At 40.4% G+C, this 14,119-nt stretch overlaps 1 protein-coding gene across 20 annotated transcripts in view; it reads left to right on the top strand.

Moving 5' to 3' along the window:
- The window catches only part of NRCAM (neuronal cell adhesion molecule), a 266,933-nt gene extending 253,200 nt beyond the window's left edge, over positions 1-13,733 (top strand). For all 20 annotated transcript variants that reach the window (XM_059397053.1, XM_059397071.1, XM_059397068.1 and 17 more), the window contains 3 exons: positions 1,194-1,325; positions 2,101-2,179; positions 11,253-13,733. In XM_059397053.1, the coding sequence (XP_059253036.1) occupies positions 1,194-1,325; positions 2,101-2,179; positions 11,253-11,490 (449 nt within the window). In that variant the 3' untranslated portion in view covers positions 11,491-13,733. The remainder of the gene's footprint in view (positions 1-1,193; positions 1,326-2,100; positions 2,180-11,252) is intronic.
- Positions 13,734-14,119: the final 386 nt, after the last annotated feature.

The raw sequence follows: 14,119 nt of genomic DNA, 5'->3' as shown, positions 1-14,119 counted from the left end.
TCTATGTAGCCATGTGTTTCTGCATCCAGAGATCACATATAGCCAACCCAACCATGTTAAATGCACGCAGAAGAAACTCAGTCAAATTAAAAGCATGATATAGACATGCTTGTGAATCTAAAGAAGCAAACCTTTTACTCTGATCATGGTCAAAAGAAAAAAAATAAAGGCTTAAAAAAAAAAGTTTCATACTAATTTATTTAAACAAATCCTCATGGGCATGTCTGAATAGCCATTGATGCTGCACTTTGTCCCATTTGATTGATACTTTAGAATAATACCAGAAATGCTAATTACTCTGTGTTTTTCTTAGGAGATTTGCATATGGGAACTAGTTGAATAAGGGGCTTCACATTTATTGACTCAGAGAGAATAGATGAAGACAATGACTATGTATACATGTGAATGAGTATTTTCTCTTTAAACTGGTCATTTATCCCAATAAGGATTCCACTGATCAAGACACCTTTTAAAGTCTTTTAAATGGATCCAAAGCAATATTGAATATTGAATATTGATCCTTTGAGGGTAAATTGGATTTTTCAGAAATTTCCAAAAATATTTTAGAACCAAGTCTTGTAAATGAGATGAATAACAAATCTAAGTTATGATTTAGGTACAAACTGAGATGCTATATAAAATAATAAGGCTGGCTACCTGATGTGGACAGGTTTCTTGGGTAGAAAGTTTCCTGTTTTAAAAGAAGATTTCCAAAACATTTTGAAAAATGGCAACATCATTGCAGTGATACATTAGCCTCCAAAAGCGGTTCCTTTGAAGGAAAAATACTCCATGAGATGTATACATTCCGTTCTATTTCAAATCAGTCTTACATTCTTATCATTTTACTTTATGTACAGTTTATTTGTAGACAGGACTTTCAAATCTGACTTGGGACTATGTTTCTATTGAGAATATATAGTGAAAATTGCTGTGAACACAGTGTTTAGCAGGATTTGTTAGCATTTGATGGTATTAGCATTCAGATTTCAGTACTTGAATTTTTTTGGTTAATGAAGATTTTTCAAAGTTTTTATGTAACTCCTGATTGATGACTGGCAAATTTCAGTTGGGGGCCACGTGTAAAATGTAAAAAAGTTCATATACTATGGTAATTTTTTACTGCAAGAGACTATGACAGTTCTCGTCTCCCCCTTAAGCCATGCCCCTGATGCCCCTGCTTTGTTTTCCAGCAATGGCGAGCCGGCAGGTGGATATTGCGACTCAGGGCTGGTTCATTGGTCTAATGTGTGCTGTCGCTCTCCTGATCTTAATTTTGTTGATTGTTTGCTTCATCAGAAGAAACAAGGGTGGCAAATATCCAGGTAAGAAAAAAAGAAAGATTAAAATTGCCTTACAATGCTGCATAATTATTCAAAACTATAAAGAATTAGTGAGAGTGATCATGCAGATTGCAATAAGCCTATTATCCCAGAGCCAGAAATTTGGACTTTCTGTCCCAACAAGTTTTGATGCCTTTTTTTTTTTTTTTTTTGGTAATGGGAACCTAAACATTGTCAAGGGTCAGAAGGTATTTGGGGATTAAATTAACCTGTTCTCTGAAGATATTAGTGACTCTGCTTGCTTGGGCTCCACCTAAGTCCCAGGTGTGACACCTAAAACCAACAGGCAGAGGGTGAAGGTACGTGGTGTCTTCTAGAGGAAGTACTGCAGGGCTGAGTCTTGATATGATGTGTAACATTGCTTTTCCTCTATGGCTAATGGTTTTGTTCAAATTCATTCATTTGTTCATTCATTTTCCCATCAAATGGCCATGGGAAAAAAATTTTATATATTTTTTCCCATGGCCATTTCCCACTCAGTGGCCAGGGGAAAAACAATCCGCCAAGGAAGAGATGTGCTGAAACCATTTGTAACCGTGAATATAGGTAATAAATAGATGGGCCAAAGTCTTTCGTCTCAAAGAGACTAAAACAGCCAAGTATATGCAGGGCCACATAACCCATCTGCTGGGGTAGGACAGCGGTGGGGTATAGAATCGTTTTCCACCGCGATACATCTCAGAGAGTGCGCTCTTGAAAACTATGAATAGGGAAACAAGGAATCAGTAGGTCATATTATCCCTTTGAAATTTTTTAGTCAAAGAGAAGGAAGATGCTCATGCTGATCCTGAAATCCAGCCCATGAAGGAAGACGATGGCACATTTGGAGAATACAGGTGAGCTGTTGCTTCTCAGCCTCCCCTCACATGCCCCGCGCGGCATACGCACCGTGCACTCATGCCGACTCCTGCTTATAGGATGGGGCCAGGAACAGGCTCTGTGGCATTTCCGATTTTCCTCAAATATCCATTTAGAAACACTTTCATGTCTACATGGCCACACATCCCCAATGAAAATATCCTCACTCTTCACTAAAAAATAAATCTCCATTTTAGTCCCAGGTTTGGGGCCAGAGTGCCGTCCACTCCGCCATCTTTCTCCAGAAGCGTTGTTGTATTGCTCAACCTAGGAAGAGCTGGTGTGTTATAATAAGAGTGACACTACACGGCTTACATTGTGACGGAAACTACACCTGTCACTTTCTCAGTAATGAGTTTATAAAACTGGTGGTACTCTTTTTAATCCTGGATTTGATGCTTGTTTTTCCAAAAGAAATACCTATATCCCATCCATTAATCATGAAAGGGTGGCAAGGCTCTTTCAGAAGCTGTAAATTGTTAAGACTGTCATAGCCCTCTAGGCAGTGTGCTAAGTCACAGAACTTTGATTATACATTCTTGGCTTGGATCCATCATTAAGGATAAATTTTAACATAACCTAGTGCTAAGTAATGAGAAGAGAAGTGGGGAGAGACTGAGGGAGACTCTCTAAATAAAGATATTCTTGCCTAGGATTTATATGTCTTTTTACAAAAAGAGAGAGTTGATTATTTTGGATATGTTTAAAATCATAAACAAGCTCTATATTTATTTCTTTTAAAAGTTGGGATTTGGGTGTTCCAAAGGAATACTTCTATTTGTCAAATGCTTTTATTCCTTGTTTTTTCTATCAGCCTCTTAATTATAAAAATATAGTTTTTTAAATATGCCCTGAGCCCAGATTGAGTCCTTTTTGGCAGAAAAAATGGCTTTTAGGTGAAATGAAATATTTCCTTATTGTGATTGCCAGATGACATTTATAGATATTTGTGCTAATTTTTATCCATCTCAGAGATCATTTTTGGTATTTTCACATCAATATCATGAGGGGCTAAGAATGTCAAGGATAAGAAATCTGATAACTGATTGAGAAAAACCATATATTTTAGATACATTTGGTGTCATATCAGTTTCCACACAGATACAAGTGTTTGGGCTTCATGCCTCAGCACCTACCCCTTCAGAAACTCTGACCTTCAACAGAGATGATTATGATTTGTAAAACTTCTCAGAATTTCTGTACCTCGTGATACAGAAAGATGTCTAGTGAGGGTTGTCTGGACATCTGATGTTGACTCTGGGACTCAAAATCTGTGGAAGCTTCCTGTGCCACCCCCTCCCCTTCACTCTCCTCAGCCATGGTAGGGCAGTGTGCAGATGGCCACAGTCTAGGGAGGCCATGTGTCACGCTGGGTGAGTTGCAGTCTTCGCTGGTTTAATTCACTCTTCTACCTGTTCTTCCCGTAACGCAGGTGAGGCAATAATGACTAAATAACTTCTTAGGGTTCCTGTGGCTAGAATGTTACACAAGATAGGACACCACTCCCTTCTTTATGGCGATGAAGCTACATCTTTAGTGTAGCCTAAAATACCTGTATTGGCATGAACTAGAAAGAAAGCATGGCGCCTCCTGCATTCCTCACATGACGATGGATTCCTGTTGTCCATCATCACACTTAAATCAATCTGGCGATGTGCTGCTCGCTTCGTGCCTCTCAAATGTCAGCTTGCTTTTCTGGTGGTGTGAAACCAGGGTCTGATGAAACCTGACATTCTCAGGGCAGCCATGCTGTCTACTCCGTTGAAATGTGATGGAAATTAAGGCTGACCCGGAACTAGTTCCCAATCCAGAAACTTCATTTTACCATCAGCCCAGCCCTATCCTTTAGATAAGGCACTCAGTGTGTCTGGGGTCTCCATCTCTTTCACCTGTAAAATAATACAGTTGCTCAAATATTAGATGGTCACTGAAGTCTTCTAGTTTCTGTGATTTCTAACCTCCTCCACAAGATGTCTACTAACAAACTTTAATTCAATTTGGGGTTCCAGAGCAGTACATAAGCAGTACATGGCAAGGATTTGGCAATTGGCCTCATTATCAATATGTTTACATTTATTTGGCCATATTTCTTTGTCTTGGTGTTCATTCATATTTGATATGTTTGTGAAGCATTTTTACATGGTTGTCTTTAACTCATGCCTTGAGTTCCTCAGAAGAGAAAGACTTTTCTTTGGGCCTATCAAGTACAGTCCTGTTGGTTCATGTATGAAGACAGAAATATTTGTCACACATGCAATTACACTGATGTGGGAGGTACCAAGGGAAGGTTCTGACTGGTGTCTAAAACTTAATACACAACCCAGTAATTCTTTTTTTTAACCGAAGCTGCCAGTCCATGAGGACAGTCAATCCCACAAGTGAAATCACTTTCCCAAATACCCAACCACCCTTTGCTATGGCTGTCGCTTCGTCTTGTCACTTCTTGACACTACCTCAGAAGTTTTCTGCTGTGGATTCTTTTCTAACTTAAAAACAAAAACAAAAACAAAAAGTTTGTAGTTTCTTAGATGTTACGATGAATGAAAGCGGTTCCAACTATTTATTCCAACAATTTTTTTTTAAATAATACATGGAATACATTGAAGTGTCATTTTCCTTCCTAAATAACCAGGGTCCCTTCTCTACTTTGCACCTTCTAGAAGTTTTGGGCTCTGTATTATTTGTTGATGGTTATTCTTTTTCATTCTGAAAATAAATTAATATGCAGATCACATACCAACACAGACAAAATTGAGGCTGTTGCTAAATGTAAATCAATTCTGTTTATGATTTGCTCATTCTCCAGCTTGAGGATGGAACAGTTTCTACATCATTGGCTCTGAGCCAGAGGACATTTCATAGTGCCAAGAGAGATGGAACTTCAGTGGCTAAATTTGATTTTTTTTTTCATAAGCTGTAACCTTGTGCCCTCCCTCCAACTCCCACCCCCAAGCAGTGACCCTCTGGTGGAAAGCCTGCAGTTTTCTTTGTTTGTTTCTTTAATTATACAGATAGTAGGATCTGCATCCTTACTAGCATATAGAAAAATCAGAGAAACAATGCAACCAACCGTGTAAGTATTTTTTTTTTTTATTCTCTAGATCCATTCCTTTAGAAACCAGAATTTATGACCTAGGTCATAAATTTATGACCTAGGTCATAAATCCTGTGGTTATGGTACTTGAACCCATAGCATATGTGGAGGGTCTGGGCATGGGAGTCTTGTCCTTCAAGTGAATATGGTCCTGTTCCAAGCATGCTAACCCATGGTCATTGGGCTTGAATGATGTGAAGATGGGTCACAGGTGCTGTCTATTTTAGATTTATTCTGCTCACAAACATAAACTGGTATGTGAACAGTATGAATAATGACGGACCTTTAGAAGGAGTGTTTGGGCCATGAAGGTCACTCGAACTACAGCAGGGTTTGGTGGGTTTGGTGGTGGGATGGTGACCACAGGAGAGTCAGACTGAATGATCACAGATTTGTCCGTTGCCCCTGGACTTTTGTCAGTAGACATTCAATGGGTACGACCTGTGTGCATAACACCGAATGAAGGGCTGCTGCAAAAAGAACTCCTTATAATTCATCCTGAGGGTAAGGCAAAGGAAAAAAAATACCTATACTCCAATACTTTGTCAGACATCATGAAATTCACAAGGAATGAAATTTTGCTGATGCTAGAATTCTGAAAAATTTCAAAAAACACCCACCATCTCTTTGATTGTGAAATTACAATGAATTCATTCATTCAACCCGTATTTATTGAGTGCCTACTTTATGCCAGGCTGTGGGGATCTTAAAAATGATAGAACGTTATCTCACTAGTTTATAGTCTAGCGAGAGACACAGGGAAGTAAACGGACAGTCAGCATCGTGTGAAATGTGCTATGAAAGAGGTACAACTCAGGCTGGAAGCCAAAGTCTGTGGGGTAGGTGGAAGGAGCGTGATGAGGGAAGTCCTCCCAGAGGACGCGATACAGGGACTGTTTCTACACCACAATGTGAACTTTCCTTTACGTTACATAACCATCTTCATTCATGGCTATGAGGATCAAAAAGTACATTTTGGAGCCCTATTACTATTTTTAAGACTCATTTCAAAATTTGTCGAATCTTTGTCCTTAACCATTCTCGTAAAAGGTAGGGCTGAATATTTTTAAACTTTGAATACCATGTAGCTAAGTAAGTGTATGACTCTTAAGTCATCCTCCGTAACTTCTCAATTCCTCTCATTTGGGAGGCTTCTCTTTCACACTGAAACTTGACTGAGAGACTTCCCTTGACACCATGTCAAAAGCAAGTTTGTTTACTATTTCATTAAGAAATTCATCTTTGAGTTGAAAAAAGCCAAGCATTAATACACAGGCTTGTAACCAGACCTCACCTCTGGAAAGTTCTAAGTGTGTTACACAGAGTATTTGTGAGAAAAAGAATGTCCCTGAGGTGGGGACTTGGGGTGGCGCCAGGAGGTACGATGGTAGAGTGATGAGTGCTTCTATCTGTTGGGCACAAGTCACGTACCACGCACTGTGCTGGTGTCTCATGTTGATTTTTTTTCCCATTTAACCCAATTCTAACGGAAGTGTGACATTACGCTGTGCCGCTTTTTAAAAACCAATCCTAGAAAGCCAAGTTTTCCTGGAAAGATTCCGTGTATGGATAGGACACCTATTTTCCTTCTCTTCTTTCAAGCGCAGCTGACTTTTTTCTCTCATCCACTATGATCTTTAAAATGGAACGGATGTGGGGTGCCTGCGTGTGGCTCAGTTGGTTAAGCATCCCACTCTTGACCTCAGCTCAGGTCTTGATCTCAGAGTGGTGAGTTCGAGCCCTACCTAGTGTGGAGCCTACTTTAAAAAACAAACAAACAAACAAACAAACAAAAAACCTAGAATGGATGCTTCCTGGCTGGTCATTATTCATAACTAATAGGATTGTGTATGTAAAAATCCAAATGAGTCAGGAAAATATTAGAATTCATAAAAGAATTTAGTGATGCTGCTTGATGCAAAATTAACATGAAGTCAATTTTATTTCTATGTACCAGCAAAGAGTTGGAAAATAGGATTTTAAAAATAATCCCAGCTACCATAAAATAGAAATATGATGTAGAAATAAAGCCAACAGAATGAGCTCCCAAATATTTCATGGCCCTTTGTTTGATTTGTCTATCTTTGCGCCAAAACTATACTATCTTAATGCTGTAGCTTTTAGTAAGTCTTGATATCTGATAAATCAAGACACCCCCCCAACTTTTTTATTCTTCCTCAAGAACTTTTTAGGTGTTCCTGGCCCTTTTGTTTACATATGTGACTGAGAACCAGCTTGCCAAGATCCATGTAAAATCCTGCTGGGTTTTTATTGGAAATAAATTGAATTTAAGGCTAATATAAAGAAGGTTAGCCTACTTACGATATTTGAGTCTGCCCATCCACACTTATGCATGTTCTTCCATTTATTTAGCTCTTCTTTAATAACTGAGTCAAACTTTCATTTTCTTTATAGAGAGCTTAAAACATTTTTATTGGTTTTGTTCTTATATACTTCATATTTATATGATGTAACTGGAATCATTTTTTAAAATTTCATTTTCCAATTATTTGCAAGTACAGGGATAAAATTGACTTTATGCTAATATAGTATTCAGCAATATTACCAAACTCTCTTTTTATTCTAATGTTTGCCTGTAGATCCTTTTGGGTGTTTTACTTATGTGTAACCTTATCGGTTATGAATAATGACATATGCCTTCTATTTCTTTTTGCACATTGCTTAGTACTTTCTTTTTTTTTTTTTAAAGATTTTATTTATTTATTTGACAGAGAGAGATCACAAACAGGTAGAGAGGCAGGCAGAGAGAGAGGAGGAAGCAGGCTCCCTGCTGAGCAGAGAGCCCGATGCGGGGCTCGATCCCAGGACCCTGGGATCATGATCTGAGCTGAAGGCAGCTGCTTAATGCACTGAGCCACCCAGGCGCCCCTGCTTAGTACTTTCAATCCAGTTTTGGTTAGAAGTAGTGATTGCAGTCATCCCTGCTGTGATTTCTGATGGGAAACAGAAGTCTGTCAACATTCACCATCAAAGATGATGTTTACTGCAAGTTTCTTATGAATATCTTTAATCAGGTCAATCAAGATACTTTATATTCCTAGAGTTTTGAAGTTTTTATTGTGAATGGGTGTTGAATTTTACCAAATAACCTTTTTCTGGATCTACTAAAATAATCATAACATGTTTTTTTCTTCTGCTAAAATGGAAAAACATCAATTGATGTTTTAATGCTAAAACGAAATTGTATTCCTTGGAATAAACCCAATTGGTCATGCTATGGTATCCTTTTAGTAGATTACTAAATTCCATGGGCTCGTGATTTCCCTGGGATTTGCGCATCTAGGTTCCTGAATGAGATTTGCCTGTGATTTCACTTTCTCAAAGTGTTCTGGTTGGGTTTAGGTGGCATAGTCATATTCGATTCACAAAATGATGAAAGGAGTGGTTCCTCTGATGTAGCAAACTTAGCATGTCCACAACTGAACTATTGACCTTCCACACCAAACATGCTGCCCTCTATAGTAAGGGTAATTCCCTCCTTTCTGTTGCTTAAACCGAAAATCTTGGTGTCATCTTTTTCTCTATTATTCCACATCCAACCAATCAGAAAATCCTTCCTGTATGCCCATAATCTAACCACTGTCTGTGACCCTGGCGTTCTACTCTTGTCCGGATCCCAGTCATCTGACTCCTGTGTTTTTGCACTAATCCCCCTGATCTAGCCCTGCTACCTCCTACTTTAATTTGGCTCTCTCTCCCCTTCAGCTCCAGCCACACAAGCTCCATTCCTAGAACACGCCAGGCTTGCGGACACCTCAGGGCATTTGAACTGCTCACTGCACCTGGCGGAATGGCTCTCCCTCCAACTCTCCACCTGGCTATCTCAACTCTTTTAAGTCTTTTCTCAGATGTCATCTCTACTGAGGCATTCCATGGACACCCTATTTCAATGGCAGCTTCTACACCATCCCCTGACACCTTCCATCCCCTTTACTGAGTTTCGTATTTTCCATAGCACTTCTGACACCCTAGCGAGCTAATGTTTTCATATGTTGGTTGGTTATTTTCTGTATTTGCTCCCATTAGAAGTAAGCTTAATGAATTCAGGGTTTCATTCTGTTTTGCTTGCTGCTATATTCCCAACAACTAGAACAGTATCAGTGTAGGCACTCAATAAACATGTATTAGATGTATGAATGGTTGAATGTGTGGATAGATGGCTAGATCAAAGAACCGCCACAGACTAGAATTCCCTGTAGTATGTTTCTTGGAACACTAGTCCTATACAGTAAAATGAGTAAGTGGAATCCATGTGACAAAAATCTGCTCATTATTGAACACTTCGATGGAATTTAGGGCCTCACCAAGTCTAGAACAATGTTTTGCAAAAAGTATTCAAGCACAGCCTAGAGGTTAATGATTAAAGATGTGCACTTTATACTCATAGCAGGTTGGGGATTAGATGATTAGATGCTTTGTCCCCCAAAGGGCCCCAAACACAAGTCACTTTAAGGTCCTGTGGTCCTGTGATCCCTCCCGGGTTGTCAATTAGCAGAGCTGATTGTTCTTGTTTATTGGGCCTGTGACGAGAGCTTGGGTCTTGTTGTGACTGGTAATTTCTAGAAGCAGACCATTGTGTCCTGTTAAGAAAGTATTGTGTTTGCAGTGTTAAGATTTTCTTCTTGGAGAAAAATCGAAAACCGTGGTAGGAATTATTGACCAAAGAGCCAGAATATTTGTGCATCTCGAAATGTGTGGATCTTGGCTAGAACAAAGTCACTGTCAGAGACAGAGGGAGCAGTAAAACCTTTGCACAAACTGCCAGAGGAAATGTGGCCGCTGACGCAACCCTTTTATGGCATTATGCCTTTTCACTTTTTACTAATATTGCTTTATGTTTCCTATTCTGCCTTGCATTTTTGACCTTCGAAAGGAAACAGAATGCTCTTGTGACCTTCTTTTTTTTCTTTTTTTAAACCGAATGTCACCTTTTCAAGAGTCAGTCAGCGTGTATTCATGACCATATAGGGGATGTTCTAAAACATGCTCCCACTCCTGGATATTGTGCTAAGGGATTTCATAGAGAAATAACAGGGGAAAATTGAATTCTATAACATTTTAAAAATTCTTCTCCTCAGATTCCCATCCAACACAGATAGGCTACATACCACACTAGGAGAAGAGAGCACGGAGATAAAATTTCCTCTGACATTTTTTGATTCACTCATGCGCTTTAGAATATATGGACATGACATTAATAGTATAAAGGAAGTGCTTTGAAGTTCAACTGTGTCTCTTTCCAAAATTAATCAGTCTTGACCCATTAACTAAAATTCTGACAGAAAAAAAAATACTGTTTACTATCAGTATAAGGATTTTGCTTTTCTTCTTAGGCTGTTTTCATTTGTTTCTTCTGCATCCTTTTAATGGGATTTCTAGGTCTCTTGAAAGGTAAGGTTAAAGTTTAGAGCCTGGCCTGCACTCAATAACAAAATTATATGAAAAGTAGGACTTTGCTTCCTCTTGCTCAGAAAACAGATCTCATGTTCCACACTTAACCAAAATCATTCTCCATTCATACCCAAGGAATCCGAGAATCTGACACAGTTTAACATACTAACTTCTGTCCTTGCCATAAGCTTTTCTCTCCTTTTGAATTCAAAGTAGTGATGACTTTCAACTCTCCTCAAGTCTTCCTTTTCGAATGCCTGTGGCTACCTCTCAGTCGCTTCTAAATCGGGAGTGGGAATCTGTCACTGACACTGACACGTGCGGCGAGAAGCCATCCACCTACTGAAGACTTCATGATTAAACCATTCCTGCACCTGATTTTCATGCCAACCACATACCAGCCATCAGAGTCCATGTGACGATTAGATTTGGCTCACGAGGCTTGGGTCTCCACCCGCTTTATCGTAACCCGCATGCATGGTCTATAAGAAACAACACTTGAGCTAAATGCCAATCCCAATGAAAACGTTTTCTCTGTCTTCCAGTGATGCCGAAGACCACAAGCCCTTGAAAAAAGGCAGTCGGACACCTTCAGACAGGACAGTGAAGAAAGAAGACAGTGATGACAGCCTCGTTGACTATGGAGAGGGGGTGAACGGCCAGTTCAATGAGGACGGCTCCTTTATTGGACAGTACAGTGGTAAGAAAGAGAAAGAACCGGCCGAAGGAAACGAGAGCTCCGAGGCACCTTCTCCTGTCAATGCCATGAATTCCTTTGTTTAACCTGTAAACTCTCTGCCAATATCCCATTTCTCTAGACTGTGTCTCTGACGCACTCGGTCTGCCTTCTCATGCTAGGAACACAGAGGCAGGAAGGGTTGTGTTCTGCCGTACCTTGATACTATGAGAGCAGCGCAAACACACATAACTCAGATGATTTGTTCTTGTGAACGGCAGTGCAAAGTGCATCCTTTTTCATTCAAAATAGGTATTCTTGTTCAGAACTGATAAAAATACTACAACACCATCAACCAATCCCGTTATTTGCTCTTTGGGTACAGTTCAATACGCTGCATGAAAATAGCTACACGTGAAGGAATACCTGTGAACCTTGTTAAACATGGTTTGATACTTTGTGGATACTCTCCTCCGCTGAACCCCCTGAAATACCAATTCCGTTTTCATTGTCAAGAGTGTTACTGTAGTATTCTCTAGAACTCCAATGTCTTTGTGGACATTGTGGTGACATTGGTGACTCTATGTCTAGCTGTCGTTAGTCTTTTTGGGAGACTGTTAGCAACAGTATGTACGGGATATCCTTGCTACATGAGTTCACGACGATGGTCGCACTTGCAGATGCCTTTTGCTGAGGCTCTGTGACCGGCCTCTGCCCCCGTCACTCCGTAGCCTCCTTGTTTCTCCGGGTACTACCGCAGCACAGTGTTCAACTTCTCACACCTTTCCTACGGTCAGTTGTTCTTAGGCATAAATAATGTGTATTGCAATGCGTTTTGGCACAGAACGCCAGACCAGAAAAACCGAAAACGAATCACTTCACTTCCAAAAACAACTCCAGAAAGCACAGGGCAAGACACATGCAGTGCCTTCGGACCAGAAGCATTCCATAACACGCTGCCTTCCATGGCAGCCAGCCTGGCCGACGCGGAGCCCTAGCTTCCTGTCGTGCTCCACAAGTAACTTCTAGAAAGCAGAGGTCCTAGAAGCGGCCAATGCTGAAAGAAAGGAAACGTGAATTAGACAGTGGATGGAAAGGAGCATTTCCCCCATATGTATAAAAAGAAGCCTTAGCCCCACCTGGAGGGCATGCTGGTTTTGTGGGCTTTTGTGGTTTCTGTTCAAACGAACCAATTGGGTCAGAAGGCTGTCAATTTGGGAGGGAACTGGGGGGGGACGGGGGAGGTATTCCCAAACTGGAAGCAGACAACAGCATGCCAACAGGAAAGCTTTTCTCCAAGCCTTTTGAAACTCTCCGCAGCATTAAACAGTGTGTTCGCAAATTGCCATGGACACATTTCCAACACTCAGAAATCTGATGAGTGCTAACAAGGCCAACAGTCCAAGGGATTACATCCACAGTTTCCAGAACATACACACACGTCCTACCATAACCACCAACGATATCTGTCAAATGGTTTACCTCCAAATAGGAAATCCTCTAACAACCTATGGTTGAAGGAATGCTCAGTTTCATTTGCCAATAAATTGGTTTCTCATAACTTGCATCAAGTTTAATTTTAAGTAAAGCTTTTTATATGTAGATATTTTGTTGAATCTGTAAATACACTGAAAGTGTAGATGCTACGTGCTTCAAGGTGTTGCCTACGAATAAACGCGCAACCAATGTTGACGTCCTACTGTCTAAGAAGTTAGCTCATGAATACAGTGCATGGGATTGGAAAGCATTTCCTTAAATGCCTTTTGGGTTTTTATTTTCCCTTTTTTGCTGTGAAACTGAAATAGTGAATGCTCTGAGATATTGACAGTGAGTTTCTAGATGGACTCCTCGGAGCCTTGCCTGTGGGGCTCAGTAGGCATCTTCACTCTATGTAGGCAAAGCCCAGTCTGAAGTCATCCCAGGTCATGATGGCCCTAACTATGTCCACGGCTCCATATTCCCTTTTCACAGACCAGCCATGTTAATGGAAATACAGAAAGACAAAACAGGCTTGCCTGGACAGCAGTGAGCACAAAGAGAAAAGTGACTTTAAGTTTGCTGGTGTTTGTTGGGGGAGGGTACAGTAAAAGTACAGTTTTTACTCTTCCGTAACGGTAGACGCTAGAGCCATCTGTGCATGAAGGGGTCACCTCTGTAATAGTGCAACAGATTTTGTATTAAAAATTAAATGTGGTTTTAAACATCCCTCTCTCTTTTGTAATAAGTCATGTTCCTAGTGGAGTGTGAATGTCCAAAGTAACGGTGTATTTAAACGTACAGGCAGATATGACTGGATTTCCGTAAAAAAAAAACACTATTAAACCATCTTGATCTCTTTGCGATCTTGAACTTTTTCCATCTTTCTCCTAATGTTTTCAAATAATGCAGATTTTTATTTTTGTCTTCGAAAGACATGCAGAGAAATTTCAACACAAAACTGAGAGCGGTAGACAACGGAGCTAACAAAATAGGGGACATGCCAAGAAATCTGTAATGAAAAGCAGGTGCAGATATGGCCAGCCTTTTGAGAAATGGTCGGACAAATAAGGTGCTGCTGCCTTGGCTGAAGTGGGACCTCCGTGGGCCTGGTTCCCAGGCACCCGCTGTCAGCCTGTCCACATGGTCTGATTCGCCCTCCCTGGCCCCGGGCGACGCGGATTCCTTCCCCTCTCCGCTCAGTGAGGCAGTTTCTGCACTTGCAATGATACAGGTCTATCACCCACTCCCTCCTCTCCA

Source organism: Mustela nigripes, chromosome 4 (genome assembly GCF_022355385.1).
Source record: "Mustela nigripes isolate SB6536 chromosome 4, MUSNIG.SB6536, whole genome shotgun sequence".
Lineage (NCBI taxonomy): Eukaryota > Metazoa > Chordata > Mammalia > Carnivora > Mustelidae > Mustela > Mustela nigripes.
This window is presented reverse-complemented; position numbering and strand designations above follow the sequence as displayed.